General features: G+C 38.0%; 1 protein-coding gene across 2 annotated transcripts; it reads left to right on the top strand.

Moving 5' to 3' along the window:
* Positions 1-296: 296 nt before the first annotated feature.
* On the top strand, positions 297-21,404 carry CFAP300 (cilia and flagella associated protein 300). Of its 2 annotated transcripts, XM_027638693.1 has the most exons (7): positions 297-438; positions 949-1,030; positions 2,636-2,708; positions 7,880-8,046; positions 10,229-10,401; positions 16,670-16,736; positions 21,032-21,404. In XM_027638693.1, exons 1-7 carry the CDS (start codon positions 329-331, stop codon positions 21,161-21,163), a joined length of 804 nt encoding a protein of 267 aa, XP_027494494.1. In that variant the 5' UTR covers positions 297-328; the 3' UTR covers positions 21,164-21,404. The 2 variants fall into 2 exon arrangements, with proteins under 2 accessions (XP_027494494.1, XP_027494578.1); XM_027638777.1 differs by lacking the exon at positions 16,670-16,736 and having other exon boundaries at positions 304-438; positions 21,032-21,402.
* The last annotated feature ends 430 nt before the right edge of the window (positions 21,405-21,834 follow it).

Here is a 21,834-nt window from a genome sequence, read left to right as displayed (position 1 = left end):
CATAAGAGGTTCATAATGCATAACTTTGGGCTTTTCCTAATAGGTTTTGGTCTTACGTTACTGGGGTGGCTTTGGCAGAGGCAGCAATGGCAGCCCCCGCCCCTGCCTGTTGGGCTCTCCCTTGGTAAGCCTTTCCTGGCGCAAAGACAGAAACAGAGGGGAGGGGGGAGAAGGCTGGTGTTGAATTAGGGGATTTTATAGGTAAAAGCCAAAGAAAAGGGGGACGGCCTGTCCGGGGGCCCTCGCGGGTGGCGGAACGCTTGTGAGCGGGATCGAGCTCTGCGCCGGACCGGCGCCGTCTCCACGGCAACCGCCAGGCTGCGGGAAGATGTCGGCCGAGGGTCGGCGCGGCGGGGCGGGCTTCGTGTTCCGGGCCCTGTCACAGAAATCCTTCTCTTGCCTGCAGGACAGGGACATCGAGGATCGCCTCCTCAAATGGTGGGAGGGGGAAAGCCCGCTGCGAGAGGCGTCTGGCTGGGGGCGGCAGGGAGCGGCGGGGAACAGACAGGTGGTGCTGAGGGCTGGAGTCCTCACGTCGCCCTCAGGGCTCCCGCTCCCTGTCTCTCTATGTTCCTTTTTTCTTTTTTAATTTCTCCCCCCGTTTATTCCCCCTCTTCTTAATCTGAAGTCTTCTTGATATTTTCCAGGCACGCAAACCACTCCTTCTGAGGTGCGAGGCATCTGTCCTCGCCTTCCAGAGTGAGCCAAGATCTATTTCAGCTTTGCAGCGTTGCTCTGATGCAGCCTGAGCCCTCCAAAGTGTGGGGGTGGGGGGGGTGGAGGGGATGGGAAGCTCCTGTAACTGAGAATGAAAAGCAAAACCAAAACAAACAAACCCCTACAATTATTGGTCAGAATAGGACTTTATGTGGTCAACGTAATAAATTTGCAGATTGAATGAGTTCTTACTATGTCTGCAGAATATTTAATCTCATTTTTCCATTTCAGGTCCATGCAAGGCAGGATCACAGCACAAGCATTCAGTTTTGACCAGCAGTTTAAGCCCTATCAAAAGGATGAATTTGTTATGGTAGTTCTAAGTCCTTTGCATTTTAAATTGACTTTTTTTTCCTCCCATGAAATTATAGCTAATGGAAAACTGCATAACAGGAAACATAGTACCAGTGTTGCATGCTATTGGCCTGCTCACTGTCTCCTTGAAAATAGGTGTGGTGCTCAAGTCTTACTTTGTGAGTTAACTGTATTGTCCAGTAAAAATATTTTAGTCTGTAGTAGTGTTACTTTGCTATAAGAGGGAACAATTTAGTCATTCAGGTTTCCCGAGAATGGAAATCTGAACTGGAGCTGATCTTGGCCACAGCATTTAATATTGGGAAGTCCACCCAGGGTGGGACTTTAAACAGTATACACACAGGTGGTACCCTTGCTCTCGGCTGCTATGGCTTTGTCACAGTAACTACACTGTGCAATTAGATATGCATGTGCACCACATATCTGGAGATACAATTTTTTGAAAATTAATGGAAACAATTGCTTTATACTGGAAGTTTGAACTTTCAGCTTTTTTGAGACTCAAGTCTCATACTAATTTTGTGTCCTTCACTTCTCTTGTCTGCAAAATCAAATCTGTGCGTCTATTTGCAGACAGAAAAAAAAAAAAAAGAACTTGTAGTTTTAATTTATTATATGTCTACTTTATATTGTTATTGTGGATAAAGAATTTAGCCTCTTTGTATTTTAAAGAAATTCACACAGAAATGCACCAATATTTCATCTCCCACTGATAAAAATTTCAATTTACTGAACCTCAAATTATTGAAGTTTTCAAAATACGCATTTGTCTTCTCAGTACTTGAATCTTTTGAATTAAAAATGTAAAGATATCACTATGAATGGATGAAATCTGAATAGCTGTGAAGTAATTGGGGGTAAAAGGACCATTACATTATATTGTCTGATCTCTCTCTATCCCAGAGGGGTGGTAAAGAGATTTGGTGATGCAGAGACTGAAAAATCCATCATTTTCATAGCAGCTTCTTCAATGATTGTTCACACTGCTTGTATAAGTGTGGTTTTCTCAGTTGCCTTATCTATCATTTAAACTTGCCAGCTACCAACATTTCTATGCATGTCTCCTTTCTTAAGTGATAATAAGATTGAATACTTCAAATCTTAATGTGGAACATCTTCTCCACACTATCAATAACTTACAGATCTCTTCTGTATCTGTTTAATAATTTTTGTGTCTCTACACTTGTCCAAGCTTTGAATTTATTTGAAAAGTGCAAATTTTAAAATCCTACTTAGCATTTAATTTTTAACTTCAACGACATTGCATAAAGAGATAGAACTGTCTCATCTCTTCTTCAATTTTCTGTACCTCCAAGAATTTCGTACAGCTTTTTTGTGTATTCCTGGACTAAAAGTGCTTTACTGTAAAACTTTAATACTGCATATATAAATGTGCACCTGAAGATATCTTGAATGTATAAAAGACACTGGCTACACAAAGTTACAAAAGCATGGATTTGGTGGCATCCAAACTGAAAGATCATACAGAATCTACTATTGGAATTGGAGCCCTATAATTTGCTTTGAAAATATTCAAGCCACTATAAATGATGATTTTATGTTTAATTTCATTAACTGGTATTCTCTTATTTGAATGTTGTAGGCATTTTTTAATGATCAAAACGTGAACTCCAGTTTAAAGTTGCTGTCAGCTTCAGGACAGTGGACTACATTGGGTAAATTTAGAATAAATTAGTCTTAACTAAAAAAGTCTGTGTTGTAACTATTTTGCTCTAATTTGCCATTTTCTAATAACGATAGTTCATATATGTGTATTCTCACCTGGTTCAAATACCTTAAAGAATGACTTTTTTACTAAAAGGATTCTTGTCTTGTCTGTTACTAAATTGTCACATTTTACTCTTTTTTTTCCCTTGATCCCTGCATCATTCATAAACCAAGCACCTAGAACTGTTTCGGAATGGTCTGTGACATCTGGTTGACCTGACCACGTATCCAGACAAAATCAACTGCATTAATTATTCAGATAATGTTTGGAGAAAGGCATTCTTCTGTAGATGCAACAACCTTACTGGACATATCTGAGAGTATTGCTCTGTTACAAATTAAAGTAGAGAGAGGAGCAGATTAGGTAGAGCACACCTCCGAGCTCTTGTAAATCTGCTGTCAGCACAACAGAGGTGATCAAGGCGCAGAAGAGCCCCATGTCATAGGTCGCTCCAGGTGCAATCATGCCATGAGGTTGACTTCTAGTTTGTTGCCATATCAGAAACTACTTAAAACACTCAGTTACGTCTGTAGTTATAGATGAGACACTAAAGCAGAAAGGCTAAAATCAAATAGCAAATTTATGGCACCACTTTGAAATGTGTTTTTCATTGTGTAAATGACACATAAAATTTCACAGCAATTGCATGTGATAGGGTAGTGAGATTTTGTGCATAATGTGATCTCTGATATTGCCAAAACGGTTTTCCATAGTAAGAATATTTTAAACGGGGGTAGTGGGAAGTCCTCATTTCTTTTGGTTTGTCTGCAAATACTTTACTGTGTGTAAATATTTAATGGAGCTTTGGGAATTTTCTAGCTTTTCCATTTCAGCTCTCTGAAATTGGCATAGATTTTTCCCACTATATACAATGACACTAGACGTTGCCACCCTTTTGTTCAGTTAAAATCCATTTTCCAAACACTACATCCAACTGTTAAAACAATTGAAATAAAAAGATGCAGAAAATATCTCAAGTACCCCTTCAGGTACCTCTTTCTCACTCTAGCAAGCAGAAAAAAAAATAGATATATTTCAAACTGTTGGGTAAACCTTTTCCTGCTTTAGGCAAGAATTTTTTTAGGCTATCTGTCTAGCCTATGACTTGCCAGTCCCTGCAGTGAAGGTCAGTAGGTTACATACCTTATGTTAAGAGTGGAGTGTCACTTGCCAAGTATCTCAGCTTAACTCTCAATTCTGCTCAGTCTTCCTCTGCACAGAAGTAGTGCATTTTGTTCTAAGGACTGGAAGGGTTCCCTTTCTAAATCCTGAACAGCTGGTATACCCCATTTGCTCTTAAAATTTCATCTTCCCATTCTTTGCCTATTTTTGGTGAGGAATGTTGGCTCATTTTTCTATACTTAGTCTTCATGTGCATTTTTTGAAAATATAGTAAGAATTTACTGTGAGTGGGAGGAGGTAAAAATCATCTTCTAGTATTTTCTTCTTCAGACATGCTGATATATTAATGCAGATTTATCATTTACTTATCACTGTGGAGTAACTCTTTTAAAAACACATTCCTGTTCCTAAAAAAATACTGGAAATGGGCTTATTTTGCTTTTTAGAATATCTGAGGAAAAATTACATAATCTAGGTTGATTCAGATACTGTATTTATTCTCTTGCAAACAAAAATGTTAGGGGGTTTTTTCAGAGGGGAAATAGTTTGGATGCACAATATAAGTCAGGTCTAGATAGATCCTTAGAAACTTCCCTTCTCCTCTCCTCCATGAGCTTCAGCAGCAAGTATTTATGGACCCACAGAAAGATGTCAGCATTATATAAATCATCAATATAACAGTAGTGTTTGTTTTCATAATAACTTTGTCTTTTTTGAGGATGTAGTCCCATTGCACCTTTTCACTAAGAATGTATTTTTTCCTGGTAGAATCCATAATTGTACATTGTCTCAAGGACTCCAGCTTTAACATTGCTTGAAATAAAGCATTTTAGGTAAATTATATACAAGGACATTCTCTAGTCTGTTTGATCTGATCAGAAAGATACTTACTGTCCTATTCTCACACCACACTTTTTGCCTCTTGTAGTAGGGATATTTTTCCCCTCCTCCTGGCTGCATGGCACAGTACCTGATAGTTCTGACATGTGCTTTAAGCCACCTCTTCATGGGTTACTCTGATATTTCAAAAATAGAAGCAGCTAAAGGAACAAATTTGATGCATACCAATTTATGTCTTGAGTCTTGTGTGTTTGAAATAGCTGCAGTGAGAACCAAATAGTAGTTTTTCCTTGGACACATTGCTGACCTTGCACCTGTCAGCAGTCTTGGGGAGGCAGGACTGTATCTGCTTAGGCTCAATTAACACTTGAAAACTTATCTTCAAAGTGGTAGGGTTATGGTCTTTTTGTGTAAATAAAAATTTAGTATTTGCCTAAAAAAAGATTCTTGAGTTCCCGTAAGTACTTGAAGCTTCAATGATTTCTGTCTTTGGAGTGGCATTTTAAAATCTGAATTATAATCTTAAATCAGCAATATTTTAGACTACAGTTATAGGTTATAACTTGCAAACAAAATGTAGATGTCATTTGAACCTATAAATCATCAACCTGCACCTTTTACTTTTGAAATAGCCTATTTTTAATTCTAAGCACTGAAGTTGCAGTATATGTAACCTGTTTTGTAAATAGTAAATTGCAAGATGTTTTTCTGATGTAAAAACTCGTCTTAGATTTTGGAGGAATTCTAAATATAATTAGTCCAGAGTTTGTCTGCCCCCTACTAGATATGCAGCATGTTCATTTAAAAGTATATTGGCAACACTTTATAGATACTCCAGAGCTGGCTGTTATAAGAAGCTTAAACGACTTCAGGACTTCTCAGCTCTTTGTTTTCCACTTGCAGAGTTGTCAAGGCATTTCTTCTTCCTATTTTATTGCTCACTTTTACAGCATTATTTGAACTAGTCACTCTTTTCCAGGAAATTTGGAATCTCCAGTTTCAAATCTCACCTCTCAAATGGAGACTAGGAGCTTCCAGTGTATTTAAACTTTTCCATTTATAGTTCAGTTTTCTGAATTACTGAATAGGTTACAAAGCTCTGGATTTTTTTTACCTGATCAAAGTTTTCATAAAATCTTTTTTTCAGAAAAATCCTTACAATTTGAGGCCTATAAATAGCTCAATTTCTTATACTTTTAGCTCAATAACTGGGAAAATGTAAGATTTTTCATTTTTCTCAAGTCATTTAACGTCTGATTTTTATTAGTTGACTCAGTTTTTAATTCATAGGTATCTACAAAATCAGCCTGTTAAGGGCTGATTTGGCTCATATTAAATCCCTTATAAAATAAAAATTCTATCCCTGTGAAAGGGAGCTGGATAATTAAAAGTTAGAGGAAGCTGGAAGTGAGGGGGTGGGAGGAAGGATAAATAAGTAAATATAAATCAGTTTGGTTTTTTTCTTAGGTTGTGAGGCTGTAATTAATGTTTTTTTCTGACTTGTGTTTTTGGTTACGTAATTTCATTATTCTTTGATAGTCATTACATGGACAGGTAGGAGAATGTCCTAAACTTTTTTTCTTTAATAAAAGGTACTCTTTCATAACCTGTAGACGTGAAGCCAAGCAATTAAATGTCTCTAGCTGATTTTCTTTACATCACATTGGTCTGGTAAAATAATTATAAAATTTCGTGTCAGTATTTTAGCTCAAGTAGGCACATTTTCAAGCCATCAACTTGTAACTTCTCTTTAATTTTTTACCTAGTGTTGATCAGGTAGGTGGTACAGTTTACCTGGGTTTAGATATTAAAATGCCAGTCCTACTTAACGTGTGAATAAATAGTCTCCATGTAAGTATATGGCAGAAATCCCAAGGGCTTTCTGGAACTGTGTGGGCAAGAGAAATTTTAAGTTATGCTATGCTTGCAAAGATGAGGGTCAAAATGAAATGGTAGGTGCTCTTGGAAGCATCCTGGTTCATAAACCCCTTTTAGGCATGTTTCTTTTCCTGAAATACTGTCATCTAGAGGGAAATCTGGACATTTCCCAAATAGTAGTCCTTAGTGATCCTTTAGGTCAGTTTGTCAGGACACAACTGAATTTTATCTTTAATTGTATGGTAAAAAGCCTTTTGATACTGTGATGTTGTTGACCAGTCTCCAATGAAGGGAACCTGCAGAGGAGAATAGATAAGAGTAAACTCACGGACAGCTGGAATGCTGTGAATATTCTGTCTGCTCAGACACACTGCCCTTGTGTTGCATCTCACTCATGCACTCCTCCCCTTTGCTGTTCAGAAGCACTTTGCAGGGTGTTCAGGTGGACTTACAAAGATGGATAGAGAATATGTTCTGAACACTTGGACTGTGGAGAGCACACAGAACTGGACTGAGTCCAAAGCTTCTCAAACGTGGGGTCTAATGCTATTTAAGGTGCCATAAGTTATCCAACACCATGCATACAGATTTGTAGATGTAACACTGTATATAGAGATGTGCTCTTCTAGACTGATACCTCATTAAGGAAAATGGGCAGTCTCAAATGGTTCAGATGTCTATGAGCAACAGGACTGACCTGGATGACTTGCAAGCAGAGGGAAAAAAAATATAGAAAAATATACCCTGCATTTAATGATTACAGAGATAATACTTCAGATTCATACGGGAAACGTTGAGAGTACCTTTTTCATTTTCTGAAATAGCTGGTTAATAAAGCTTTTCAAAAAGTTCAGATATAATACTTAACAAATAAAAAATTTGTTGGGGCTGTGTTCATTTTGGTTTTTACATTGTGGGGTGCTGTTAGCAGCTGTTGACTTTTGTACTTCATCATGCCAAATTTGGCAGCTGTCCTTAGATTCTTTAAGGGTTAAGCTGTGGAATATGATTTTTCTAAGGGCGTGATCTAACATGATGTTGGGTTCACAGTGTTCCATCCATTCCTAGTTTCGGTTGATGGTATTTACCGACAGAGGGAGCAAGCACATGAGCCTTAATGGAAGGTGGTATTCAGATAAATTTAATGTTTTCTTTACACTTGTTTTTTTCTTACCTTTCTTTGGCTTTTTTGAGGGTCTGTGTGATTGAGTCATAATTATGCAATCTGTGTTTTTTTAAAGCATATGAAACATGCAACCAGCTTCCTATATATTCCAGGTTCTAAAGTGACAAAAATTGAAGCTACAGTGGTACCTTGTACACAGATTTCCATGTCATTTTTTGATCGGCTGTACTGTGAAGGAGTTGTTAGAGAAACTGGAGATATTGTGAAATGTTACGATGACTATTATGATGATATTCTTATCTCTGATGAATTAAGGAAGGTCAGTATAGTAATGAATAATTTATTATAATTTTTCATACTCTGTTAGGTACCATAAGGACACATAGATAGGCATGTTTTAGAAACAACTGAGGCAGTACATTGCCTAAATGTGTGAAAGCAGGGACTATTTTCCAGGTGGGCCCTCTTTCCTTCTTATTTGGGAGAAAAAGGGAAAACCTTCTGTCCACCTGTGTCTCAAGTAGTCAGTGCTTGGGGGTGTATATGGGGAAATGCAGGTACTCATTTGCTTAGGAGAGGGAAACAAGGGGTGCCAAAGAGAAGGTTCTGTGATATTCAGAGCTGTAGGTTCACCCAGCCTTCCAGGTAGTTGATGAAACTGAATGTATTTGATAGCTACATCCTGAAGCATTCTTGGCCAGGGATGTTGACCATATCATATGTGAAGACATTTAAAGAAAGTCATCTTCATAAATTTTCACTAAAACGAAGAGGAAACTATGAAAAAGGAAATTATTTTTCAGTGTAACACTGGAAGGGGACTAAATATAACTCTTGAACGGGCCTGCAATGTAAAAACTTTGTTATACTGTAGTGGAGGTGTCAGAAAGCAGAGTATTCTGGAAAAGAATCTAGCAGTGGCACCTTCTTAATCAATGTATGTCTTTATTGTGTTTCTTTTGACTTCATAAACTAAGCTAAACCAATTTTTTAAACTTTAGTTTGTTTAGCATTAGCAAAGCATAGTGTGGGAGAACTGGATTTTGCTCTTCCTTGTATATATAATCAGCATAAGTACTTAATAATTATAGAGTTGCACTCATTTGCACTTGGCAAATCCTTTGAAGGCAACGTATTTGAACCAGTGACACTGGTTACAGGATGTGGCCTGAAATACTGGTCTGTCTTGTAAAGTTCTGGGAAAAGGTGAGAACTCAAGCTCATGTTTAAATTTCAGATGTGGTTTGTAGCCTAGCAGTTCAAAATACTATGTATTTATTTATAAGCTGGGTACATGTGAAATATTTTCTGAAAATTAAGTATATTGTATGTAGGAAAGTTAGAGGCAACATTTAAAATTAGAAATCATTGGGGTTTCAATGTCTTCCCATTTTCCTTCCCATGGAAGGGATGTGTGTGTCGGCATTTGCAAATTGAGGTTTTCACATTGGTTTGAAACAAATGGGATTCCTACTCGTAGTAAGACAGCAGAAAGAATAAGAGTCAAAATCTTCCAGGAATGACATCAAAACTTCAAATTAAATTAGTCAGGGCTCTAAGACAGAAGACTGTAGGGGGCAGCAAACTGTCTCCTGGGGTCAGAGGGTGGCCCTCAGCTGCAAGGCTCCATGTTTCTTTCCTACCTGCCATGTCTTCTCTTGCTTCAGCCAAGAAGGGGGTTGGGATATATATGAAGTGGCCACCCAGAACAGTTGTTGCCCTGACCCCTTTTTACTCAGGCTGTGTTATAAAGAGGGCCGGAGAGCAGTAGGCTCATGTCTAGCTTTGACCAGTTTGCCTGGGCTGGCATCTGCAGTTTGGCTGACATGACTCAAATGTCTCGTAGCCACTGGGATTGCCCTGTCCACATTTACAGTGTGCAGTGTTGGGACTAATTTAGCAAGTCCTCTGTGTTCACATAATGTCTCAGTAAAAGGCAGGTGAGACACATAGAGGCAGCTGGAGAACATGTCTGGTTAATCCAGCCTACAGATTAAGGCTCACTGGAGTCTGCAATAAAGCATGATGTGAGTTTAAGTGATCTCCTCTGGGAGATCCTCAGGATTCTTTTACAAATATGAAATAACTGTGTCAATCTAACAGTGAAAAAGCAAGTGTTGGCAAAATTACCAAACCCTAACTGTTTGGCAGTGATTCACACACCAAATATAGTTAGATTGTTTTCAGATTATTGATTGTTTCACTAGCATGACAAATAATTAATCAGTGGAACAACAAGACATGAAAAATATTCCCTTATGTCTTTTGGGCACAAATCTGAGAGTGATTCTGGTTTATATTTTATGTAAGAATTTTGAACATAATTGCATCACTGGAAGAAGGATTTATAGAGAAATATGTATTTCCATCTCTAGTTCCTATAATATATATGGGCATAATTTCTGTGTGCCATACAACAAAGTAGTTGCATTGTTTATAACCAATCTCAAATAAGCAATTTTTATCAATTTGACTTCCTTGTTTTTTTCTTGTTCTACAAGGTCTTGCTTCTGGAGGATTCTGACCATTATGACTTATTCAGTCAACTGGATCGCGAGGAGTTTCTGTTCTGTCTTTTTAAGCATTTTTGCATCGGAGGAACTCTTTGCCAGTTTGAAGATGTAGTTGACCCATACTTAGAAACTACGAAAGCTTTTTATAAAGACTTGGTGAGGTAAGTGTTATTCTGTTTTGTACAACCGTGTATGTATGTACTGTGCATAGATACTTTGTGTCGATTTGTGTAAATTTATTGTGCACTGCTGCTTCAAAAATGGGGCTGTTATTTAATCCACCTGTAAGCTTATTTGGCTTCAACCATCAAAATAGCATGTAACAACAGTATTAGTTCAGTGGCAAAATATATGCAATGTTAATCACATCTGTCCCACATAAGAACTCTTTTTATATAACATTTATGGACATCGATGGTTTATAATTCACTGCCATTTTAAAGATACTTTTTTTTTGCAATCATCTATTGAAAACATGTCATGGTACTGGAAACAGATTGTATTCCCACTGTAATTGATAAAATATCAACAATTAAGTCTTGGCTGTGTAGTTTTAGACTACTTTCCATTGGACTGCTTTTGATTTAGAATTTAGAAATTGAAATAATTAGTTGAAAATTTTATTTCTGTATATATTTTATTTCTGCTGATTTTTTTTTAAATTTTTTTGTAATACACTTGGATTTTGGCCTTCCTAATTCGGCAAATACACTTCTCACAGTATAATGCTAAGGGTGATAGAATCTGGCTGTTAACATGACACAGTGGACTAACATATATTTTTTGCCAGGTCTGGTGTATGGAATTGTTTGGAATTTTATGTGAGGGTTTCTTTTCCTTGAAATTAAGGGTGGTTGATCAGACATTCAAATTCAGAATAAAGAGGCAATTTTGTTTTGATATATCCATGTGCTGACTTCTCCGATGGACAAAACTTCTTATTCCCTGGTTAGTGGGATATGGAATGTAGTTATAGGTTATGCAGACTCATTCCTAGTTAAGCAATAGGAATATAGAGATTGTCAAAGAGATTACTAAATTTTTTATTAGTATGATTAGTTTTTGTATTTTCATATCATATATAGATAGAAATCAAGTGGGTTCTTCAGAAGCACTGGATGTGACAGAAAAAGCATCCATCAGTGTTCAACACTACCCTCTCTTTTCTTTTAAACTGCTCACTCTGCACTTGAATCAAGTTGCTTGTTACTTTAATCCTGGGCCTTAGTTGACTCTGCATTGCCTGCAGCTGTTTCTGCTCTTGTGTTGTTGAACTGATCTAGGACAAAGTGCAAATCCAATCAGTTCCTTCCCTTTACTGCTTCCCTTTGCTGTTGAATTGTTTTATCCTAAACATGTTCAAGTTCTGTTCTAAGCCACTCATTTTCTTTACCTTCCTATTTCCTTAAACATCTTCCCATTCTTTTTCCTTTTTATGCTGTAAAATTTAATAAGGATGTCAAGTAGGTCTTGTTACTTAAAACAAAAAAAAGCATCTGCCAAGATCTTCCCACAGTTTCATCCTGCTTTCAAGGCTTACTTTTTCTGTATCCTCACCCTATTGACCCTTTATATATTTCTGTGATTTTCCTCTTGTGTGCTACTTCTATCCTCTATACAATATTAGGAGAAAATATTTTGAGATCCATTCCTCTGCTGTTTGTTTTTGGTCTTTTTTTTTTTTTTCTCGGTTGGCAGATTGCTTTCTATCCTCTGAAGTTTTGAAATACGTCTGCTCAGTTCATGTGAGATAACTGATCTTCAATATTTATGTACCATGTGTTTCTCCATTTCTGTGCCTATAAATGTCTGCTGGTTTCTCACTGCCAGAGGAGCTGGTGTCAACATTCAATACCAGTTGAAAAAGAAATTTAAAATTTAACTAAATCTTTTTTCTTTGTCCTTTGATATTAAGTTCTCTGTCACTACCATGAGAGAAGTTTTTGATCTTGACATTTCAGACCTTCCCTCCCCCTTCACAATCACGGTTGTGTTTTTTTTGGTCTTATTTCCCCCTGTCCCCAGGTTACCAAGATGATGATGCTGTTTTATTTCCACCATCTTAAGAGAGAAAAAGCCACTGAAAGACTGTGAAGATGACCACTAATGACAGTCTTGACTTAATTTCTAATTTCTAGTCCATGCTTGGCCTGTGTTACTTCATTTTTGTACAAATTCACCAGAAAATAATGCAATGAAAATTACCTGCTCACAGCCTTTTATTTTCAGTAAACAACTGCTAATGACAGCAGTAATTGCTTAAATTCTGTTTCCCAAAGAGATGACCTTCAAATTCCTGTTAAATACTAACTGTCCTTTAAATTCTTTTTTAGACTGCTATCCTCTGTCTGGTTTCTTTTCATCTTGGATTATGGTCGCATTGGATACTTTCTACTCTTTTAAAATGATATTAAAAACTTTTTGTGGTATTAAAAATTCTGTAAACTGTACTCTCCTTAAGGTTTAATTTTGAATTTTTATATTTGAAGGCTAAGAAGGCTTGGTAAAAAACAAATGGATACTAAAATAATTATTAGCTGCTAGGTGATGTGCATTGAAAAATTAGCTGCCACAGATGAACTCAGACCAATAACAATAAGCTTATAGAGGTATAAACTACCACTGTTCAGTCTTGTAACAGTATTCCCTATGGAAAAGAGCCTTGGCATGAAGAGTTACACAAAAGTGTCTTTACTGCTAGGAGCAGCAGGCCTATGAGCTTTTCCTTACTTATCTTTATTACAACAGTTTTTTCTGGCCTTTCCTATGTTCTAACTCCAAGGCACTGGCATTCAAATTACTATCAAAAGGTTTGAGATTTCATTTTATTACAGCATTTCCATGTGTATAGCTTTATTATGAGAAAGTGCAATAATCTTTTTGAAATTAGGAGATCTAGATATTTTACAAGCACAACTAGGGACTTCCAGATACAATTATTAAATGGCAGATATTTTCTTCTTTGCAAAAAAGTGATATTTTCTTACTAATGAATTAATGCACAACTTGTAGTCTGTTACTAATCCATTCATAAATAGTCTGTGACCAGTTGAATCCATCCAAAATTCTAGTGGTTAGTGTCATATCCTGTGTAACCTAAATGATTTCAAAATTTCTCGTAGTATTTTGATTTGGTTAAAGAACATACTTACACAACAAAAATTTGTTAATTAAAATAAAGTCCATGAATCTTTGTTGATAAATCTTGTCTTCTCTACTTAACCCCAGATTTTTCTGACAGTGTCTGTCGATGGTGACAGCTGCTGTGGTATCTTGTAGTCAGTGTTTTCTTCTCCTTGCTTCATCTCCATCTCCATGCCCTTTCTCCCATAATGAATGAATGTATGTGAAGGCATTAAGTTGTTCTTTTATTGTTTGAAGAGCCTAATAAAATACTGCTGGTAAGGTTAGGGTATAAATAAATCCCAAAGTGTACTGAGAAACCATGAAGATGTTTGCTCTTCATAAAAATAGAATAGATGCACAATAAAGTGATGAACTACCACATTCAATGAATAGTTTAGACGTTTACAATTCGCAAGAACATGGGGCTATTAATACTGTCCTCTTCAAGAAGACGACATGGTTTTTTCTAAAACCTTTTAGGGGAAAAAAAAAAGAAATGGGGCAAATGTCCTGGTTTCTTTCAAGTCAACAAATGAAGAATCTATCTGATTTTCACAGACACAATTTTTTGCCTTAGAAAAATAACCAAAGTGCTAGAAATAAACACTCATTCTGAAAAATTACTTACAGGAAGCTAACCACAAGGGGAAAATTTCTCAAGGCAGTGGAATAAATAGAAAAACTTATTCTTTGTCACCCCTTACTTTGGTATCCTAGATATATGAAACCAGAAAGTGGTAGCCTTATTTTCAGAGAAGAATCTGAAGACAGAGTAACTCAGAACTGTAGCTTTTGGGGGTGGTAATATATGGTAGAAAGCGATAACCCCACTAACTCTCTATATCTTGTTCTGAAAGTTGTCACTCTTTCCACAGAGATGGTTAAACGGTTTCTGAAATGCTGTAGTTTCCAGCCTAGTATGTTAGCATAAACTGACATCTATGTTAGTTTGTCTTAATATGCTGGTCTGTAAACTGCAGTGATTCAGAAGCTGAGCTGTCCCTGCAAGGGACAGTCATCCCTGAAGGGCTGGGAAGGCAGACAGCTGGGGTCAGTACCGATTTCAGCAATGCTTTTCAATCCACTGTTGAGTATATCAACATATCAGATGCAACAAAAGATTCTGAGAAAGCCTTGTTACTGACTCTCCACAAGGAAGATGATCTTCACAGTATGGGTTCAAACATGACAAAGTACTCCACAGGCGGTCAGTTAATTGCAGAGTCAATTTCTTTTATTGGCTGGAGAGACTGAATCAACAAAGGTGATGTTGGTTGATTTGGGATTCACTTGCTCTTATAAAAAAAAGCTTTGCCGAAGCACTGGTAATAGGGGACTGCTGTCACAGCTTGGACCTGGTGTGGTGATTTCACTGGCCTGTGTTTAACATACATTTTAGTAACTTGTCTGTATTGGGACCTTTGCCTGGGATGGAATCTGTTTGTGACAAGGCAGGTATTGAGCTATGCATTTCTTGGAAGTGTGTAAGTATGGAAGTTGTAAGCCTCAACTATTCCATAGTGAGTTAATGTAAATAGGAGCCTGCAAAATTAGATAAATTAATAGCAGTTACATGATCTAATTTCTGAAGAAATGTAAACATCACTTAAAGCAGAGCTGAGGAAAAATAACAAATTAAAAATACTTAAATTGAAAATATGTTGGGATGCCTGGATTCTTCGCAATGATATCTCAGTGTTTTTTGTAAACATGATGAAAGAAATAGCAGTCTTCATAACACAGACTAGAAATATAAAAATTCGGAACTAATCCCATCCTAAATTGCATAGCTGACTATGTATACAAAATTCCAAAGGAAGAAAAATGATCCTAAACTATACATACTAGTTAAAAATGAGCTAAAGACTGCCTTTCTTCACCAGTACTGCTGCTATTTCTTGTGGTCTGTACTAAGATGCATTTCACTTTGCAGATTTCTTATCTCAAAGAATATGTGAAAAGATTTTTACAAAATATTTAACTGCATAATTTTTCATAGCTATCAAAATGCAAACTATACTGGAGTCATCAACGTCTGGGTAATATTGCTGTGATTTATTAGCTGAAAACTGTGAAAAGTAGTGGGGTTCAGCAGGGCTGCATTTTGGGCCCTGTGTTCTTCAACCTCTTCTTAAATGACTTGGACGCAAGACTGGAAGGGATGCTGAGCAAGTTTGCAGATGACACAAAATTCAAAGGAGCTGTTGACTCCCTCAAAGGCAGGGAGGACCTGCAGAGCGACCTTGACAAATTAGAGGACTGGGCAATCACCAACCATGTGAAGTTCAACAAGGGAAAGTGCTGGATTTTGCACCTGAGACAGGGCAACCCTGGATGTACGTACAGACTGGGTAATGAGATGCTGGAAAGCAGTGCCACAGAAAGGGACCTGGAGGTCCTGGTCGATGGCAAGTTGAACATGAGTCAGCAGTGCCCTGGCAGCCAGGAGGGCCGGCCATGTCCTGGGGGAACATGAGGCAAAGCATCGCCAGCCAGTCGAGGGAGGGGATTGTCCCACACTGCTCTGCACTGGCCTCACTCATATTGTGTGCAGTTTTGAGCACCACAATATACGAAAGATATTAAGCTCTTAGAGAGTGTCCAAAGGAGGGCAACAAAGATGGTGAAGGACCTTGAGGGGAAGCTGTATGAGGAGCAGCTGAGGTCACTTGGTCTGTTCAGCCTGGAGAAGAGACTGAGGGGAGACCTCATCGCAGTCTACAACTTCCTCATGAGGGGAAGAGGAGGGGCAGGCACTGATCTCTTCTCTGTGGTGACCAGTGACAGGACCCAAGGGAATGGCCTGAAGTTGTCTCAGGGGAGGTTTAGGTTGGATATTCTTCACCCAGAGGATGCTTAGGCACTGGAACAGGCTCCCCAGGGAAGTAGTCACAGCCCCAAGCATGACAGAGTTCAAGAAATATTTGGACGATACTCTCAGTCACATGGTGTGACTCTTGGGGATGGTCCTGTGCAGGGTTAAGAGTTGGACTTAATGATCCCTGTGGGTCCCCTCCAACATGGCACATTCTGTGATTCTGTGATTCTATGTCTAAAACCAAGTCAGTTTCACACTAGATATACTCAATATTTTTCAGTAAAATGTCATAATAGCCACGTTAGCTAGCAATGGCCACATACCCTTCCATGGTCAATATGACATAAGTTGATTTTAACTATGGATTTGACCTTCGTAGAATTTGAGTGAGGACGCAGTGTTTAAAATGTATTTAATAAATGAAAGATTCTAATCATCAGTACTTACAGTGTATAATAAGTACATATTATTCCCCTGTATTTCAGTGTTCAAAAGAATCCTGAAACAAAAGAAATACGTATTATTTCTACAGTCTTCAGAGTGTCTGCATATGTAAGTATTAATAATGTTTTGATACAGGATTTTACTGGAAGTTGCACGCACAGCATGAAAATAATGAATTGAAATTAAGACAAAGAAAACATAATATTCCATTGTAATGGGTTATTTTCCCATAGTTGTCATTCTTTTATTCACGAACTCTCTCTCTGATCTCATCCTGCTTTCTTGTCCTCTACACTAATTCTTCATCAGTAACTACTAACTAAAGTTTTGTTTGGTAGCTCACTAAAAATAGGCTTACTGGATTACAGTTGAAGTCATAATAGTCATCCAGGAACTAGTTTATGGGAAAAAAAAAGATCTGAGTAATTCTGGGCTTAGATAATAATAAAACTTGAGATAGCAGTAAGGATTAAGAATGCACTCTTGACTTCATATATTCTGTTTTCAGAAATGTTGCTAGAGCTTTCTGAATAGCTTGCATTGCATCTGTTTCTCTAGAGACTGCAAGGAAGTGTAGTATACAGAAAGGCTGGGCATGACTGCTAACCTCTTTTGCCCTCCCTTGTCAAGTCTCATTCCTCTTTGTTTCCCTTGCAAAATCATATATTTACCATCAAGGTAAGTTTGAGAACTGGCTGCACGTTTACCAGTTTCAGCATATCTGTTATCTGTTACAGTAGAATTAACTACGTCAAATTCTTCTTGAGTAACCAGAATATGTAATAATTAAATGTCAGATAATGTACCCCCTTTCAACAGCAGTAACTGATGTCATTTCAGACTGCACAAACTTCCCTGTAGGTTGCCAATAACCCAGTTGTTCATCTGTAGGTCATCACCTTTAAGTACTGGATGTGATTCATAAAGACTTTCAAAAATAAACACTTTTTGGGTGTATTAAAATTTATCTTTCTACTAGGTTGCAGACTGTAATAAAAATAAAATAAAAAACCAAACCCCTGATAACTTAATGTTCTTCTGTTATTACTATTTTTTACCCACCTCTGAATCAAGTGCATTGATGTGAACTTTGCGAATTTCTATGTTTAGGTAGATGGGTGACATTAAAGAGTTCCCCTAACTGTCTTAGACATACATTAAATACCACTAGGGAAGAAAAAAAAAGGAACTTTTTGTAAACAAAAATGTGTATGGACAGAAGAAAATCCAGTGTAAATGCAGAGCAGGCTATCCTCTTTGTAGCCTTGGAGGGAAATTGGGCATTGCTGTGCATTCTGAAAATTTGTGAGGTGAAGAATTCTGAAATTATGGTTTGTATTAAAAAACATCCTGAAGAATTTTCTCTTGGAATACAGAAAGGCTTAAACAGTATGTCTAGACTGTTTGATGGCTGTGTGGATCATAACTATTCAAGTCAGCACTTACAGGAAGGACACTTACTGGAGCACAAATGTCTTATGCTTGTGATGAAAAGTTTCTCTCAAGGAGATAACTACATTTCTGCAATAGATTTAGTTTGAGTTCATTTGCTGAGTAACTGTAGAGTGTGTGATTATAATCCTTATGCTGAGCTGACAGTTTTTAAGCCATATTTTCTTGTTTTGTATCTGGAAGAAGGGGACTTATCCTCTTAGCCTGATATAAATAAATAAATAAATAAATAACTTTTAAAAAGCTGTTCTGGTAAAAGTGACTTCTACAGACAAGAAGTTAGAAGAACACATATTTTTGCAAGATGGATTAACAAATGAACAAATAAATATACATGTGTATTTGCACAAGTATAAATGGAATGAAGAATTAAGAACTTTACATAACACCATCCGGACACCGTCCCTTCCTCTTTGTTTGGTTTTTAAGATGTTTGTTTTTTAAGATTGTTTCCTAGTTTTGGAAACAATATCTAAAAAAGCACACTATTAGAGATGTAAATAGTTCAAGGTATTAAGGTATAGTTATAAATGTCTGTAGAGCTGTGACTAGCAGCTGTGATGTTTAGCATCAAAACCTGATAGACATAGACCTGGGCATCACAAGAGAAATAATTTTAGATCTTGTGACAAAGTACTCTCTTGAACTCCAAATACCCTTGAAAGCTTTGAGGCTTTGCATATAATGAAACACTGTTACAGCTAAAGTATTGGGATGCTCACTGATATTTTCGAACTTTCTTTACCTGAACCGAAACTGTGGCAGTGTTAGAAATCAGCATAATGCAGAATTTATTCAAGAAGTATTTTTTAAAAAAACTTGATTAAATTATGCAGTTTTGAGAATGTTCAGCAGTATTTTTATTTCTGTATTATGCTGTGCATATGTATTCTTAAATCATCAGCTGATTATCTGTGTTGCTACAAAGAAAAAATACAGTACATCAATAAATCAATCATTACACCCCCTGGATGTCTGAACCAAAGTCCACACTGCAGATGGAATTGGTATGGTTCTTAATTTGTGTACATGCATGAATGTAAATTTCAGAGTCTTTGTGCTCAAGTATTTTAGGGTTTTTATGACCTCTTTTAATTAAAATAAATTTTAAAACCCTTTTCATTCAATTAAGTTATATTTATTATTTTCCTCATACCAAGTTTGGTATATTCTGGAGTTTCTTGAAATGCCTTATCACCAGAACTTAATTAGTTTTTGTTCTTGTTGCAAAAATTTTTAGTGGGCTAACACTGCTTTTAAACAGCCAAAACGTCAACTGGCATCGGTTGATTCCATAAGGAGTGCAGGAGTGGGATCCTTGGTAGCAATGGGAAAAGATTTTAGCTAGCAATCGGATCTTCATGCTGGTCTTCTCTTACTTTTTTTTCTTCAGTTCTGTGCATGAGCTTAGGTTATTTTTGGATCAAACTCCAAAGGCATTGTGATGAGCACTGTAAAATCTTAAATCTTCCTCCCCTTACTTGCAGATGAGAGTCCAGTGTTTGTTACATATGTATCCCTGAAAAACACCTGAAGAGAGCTAGGCATCTTACAATTGGAGCTACAGAGCTTGTATGCTGCATTGGCTTAAAAATAGAATACTATTTTTAGCTTGTGGCATTTGACTACCATTGGAAAATGCTGTGAATAAACATTATCAAATCTCTACCTGTCTTAAACAGTGCTTTTATGGTGGTGCTCAGCTTAATTTAAGGTTCAGGAGTTTGAATAATCCCCCAAAGGAAGACACCAGAACATCTAGTGGGGGGTTCATCCTCTTTGAAATAGCAGGAGAAAATGGAGTGCCAGTAGCAGCTAATGGATAAAATTCACAAATCGTCCTTGGAGCAGAAACAGGGACCCAAAACTTTTCCTTCTAACCTGACTGCCTTAACCACTGAGATGGATTATTTTATGCAAAGGAAGACAGCTTCAACAAAAGAATGTGAGACATGTGACCCTAATCTGGAATACTCTGGGAGTTTAAAATTTTCCTGGACAAAATGGGCAATATATGCAATATAGCAATTTCCCTCAGGCAAAAAAGTGGAACAGAACTTACACTCTTCAACTCTTGCATAAAGGTGTTGGGGAGCAGGAGGGAACTGTTATATGTTTTTAAAAAAAAGAGGTGTCCCTACGTATTTATTGATCTTTCAGATGTTCAATTACCACGTTGACTGAAAAAAAAAATCAACTCTTCAAAAATCCCCCCCTCTAGCTTCTGGATCCCTACGGGGTTTGAAGTATGTGTCAAACTGTGCTGCTCTGTCAACACTGAAGCTTTTATTGACATGTGCAGACGTAGGATGTTAAACTGAAGAGCCCAGTTCCTGTGCTGATTGTCAGCTGAAAGTGTTTTTTCAGAATGAGTATTTTGGAGCTAGGTGCCTAGACTCCCTTCAAACCCTTTCTGAGGATTGGCACACAAAATGTTTTCAATAACAGTCCTAAATTGTTAAAAAGAGCTGTAATGCGGGTTTTGCTTAAATGCAAATATTTGAACCTGAACAGATGCATTGGCAAATGTTAAATGAAAAAAATTTATAACAATGGAACAGTTTGATGTGTTAATATAGAGTCTATGATTTTTTTCTCTTTCACAGGAAACATGATGGGGCTGTTGTAAATTTAATCATTTGTATTTTGGGCTCTAATTGTGTAAACACATGCTTACATGTTTATTTTTACATTTTATATTAATATCACATTTACCTCAAGGTTATTTGAAACATTCAGCTAGAACTACTGTGCATTTTGTAGTGTTGGGATTCTCATGGAGACATAATGCTGTTTCAATAAACTACGGTGTTTTTGTTCTGTTTTGCTGTGCAATAAACTATCGATTGGAACAAATTATCCGTTTCATTCAGATTTTCTTAATTTTCTCATGGGTATCCATATTGTCCCTAATACTGCTTTGTTTTTTCTTTTCTTTTACTTCCTCGCAGGATGCTAATGGCCTATGTTACCCTTCAAGCAAAAGCCACGAACAGACTTTTGCCTACTTGATTGTGGATCCCTGCAAGCGACACGTGAATACGCTGTATCACTGTTTCGGTGGAGGCGTATTTGCTAACTAGTTACGAACCCCAGTTTTACAATGGAGGTGGCCTTCTCTCTGCATGGGTTCAGGTAGAAAATGCATACTTTTCTGACGAGGAACGACGCGCTCCTTGATTACAGGCTCGGAAGTGCTTCACGTTTACTCAGATGTTACTACGGAGTTAGTGACAAAAGTTTTCCTGTATTTATAGTTCTTGACGCTGTTTTCTTGGAAGTGCCCCCCTCTCTTCACCCGTTTTATCTAATAAAAAGTATTTCCCCAAAGGTCTCGTCCCTTTCATGAGCCAGTTTCACAGACCCACGGCGCGTAACTTTGGGGCAGGCTCTGCGGGACGGGGAAAAAGCGCGGGAGGGGGCCGATCGGAGGGGGGGGTGTCCCAGGCCGATGCCCCGTTGCGGGCCGGGGAAGAGGCGAGCACGGCCGCCCCTCCCCACCCCCTCGCGGAGCGGCCTCCTGGAAGTTGGATAGAAGTTCGGGAGAAAAAAAAATTCTGGTTGGCGGCACCGCTCCGTGTCGGCCGCAGGCGGGCGGGCGGGCGGCAGCCGGGAGAGGTGCGGGCGGGCGCACAGGGAGAGGCGGAGGGGCGAGGGCCGAACGCGGTCCGAGGCGGGAGCGGTGCGGGTGCGGTGCGGGTCCGGCGCGGGGTGCGGGGGTCCCGGGAAGCGGCCCCCGCGCCGGGAGCCTCCC

This window comes from Corapipo altera, unplaced genomic scaffold, assembly GCF_003945725.1.
Source record: "Corapipo altera isolate COAL_440 unplaced genomic scaffold, ASM394572v1 0, whole genome shotgun sequence".
Classification (NCBI taxonomy): Eukaryota; Metazoa; Chordata; class Aves; order Passeriformes; family Pipridae; genus Corapipo; species Corapipo altera.
The sequence above is the reverse complement of the archived record's forward strand: the minus strand, read 5'-3'. Positions and strand labels throughout refer to the sequence as shown.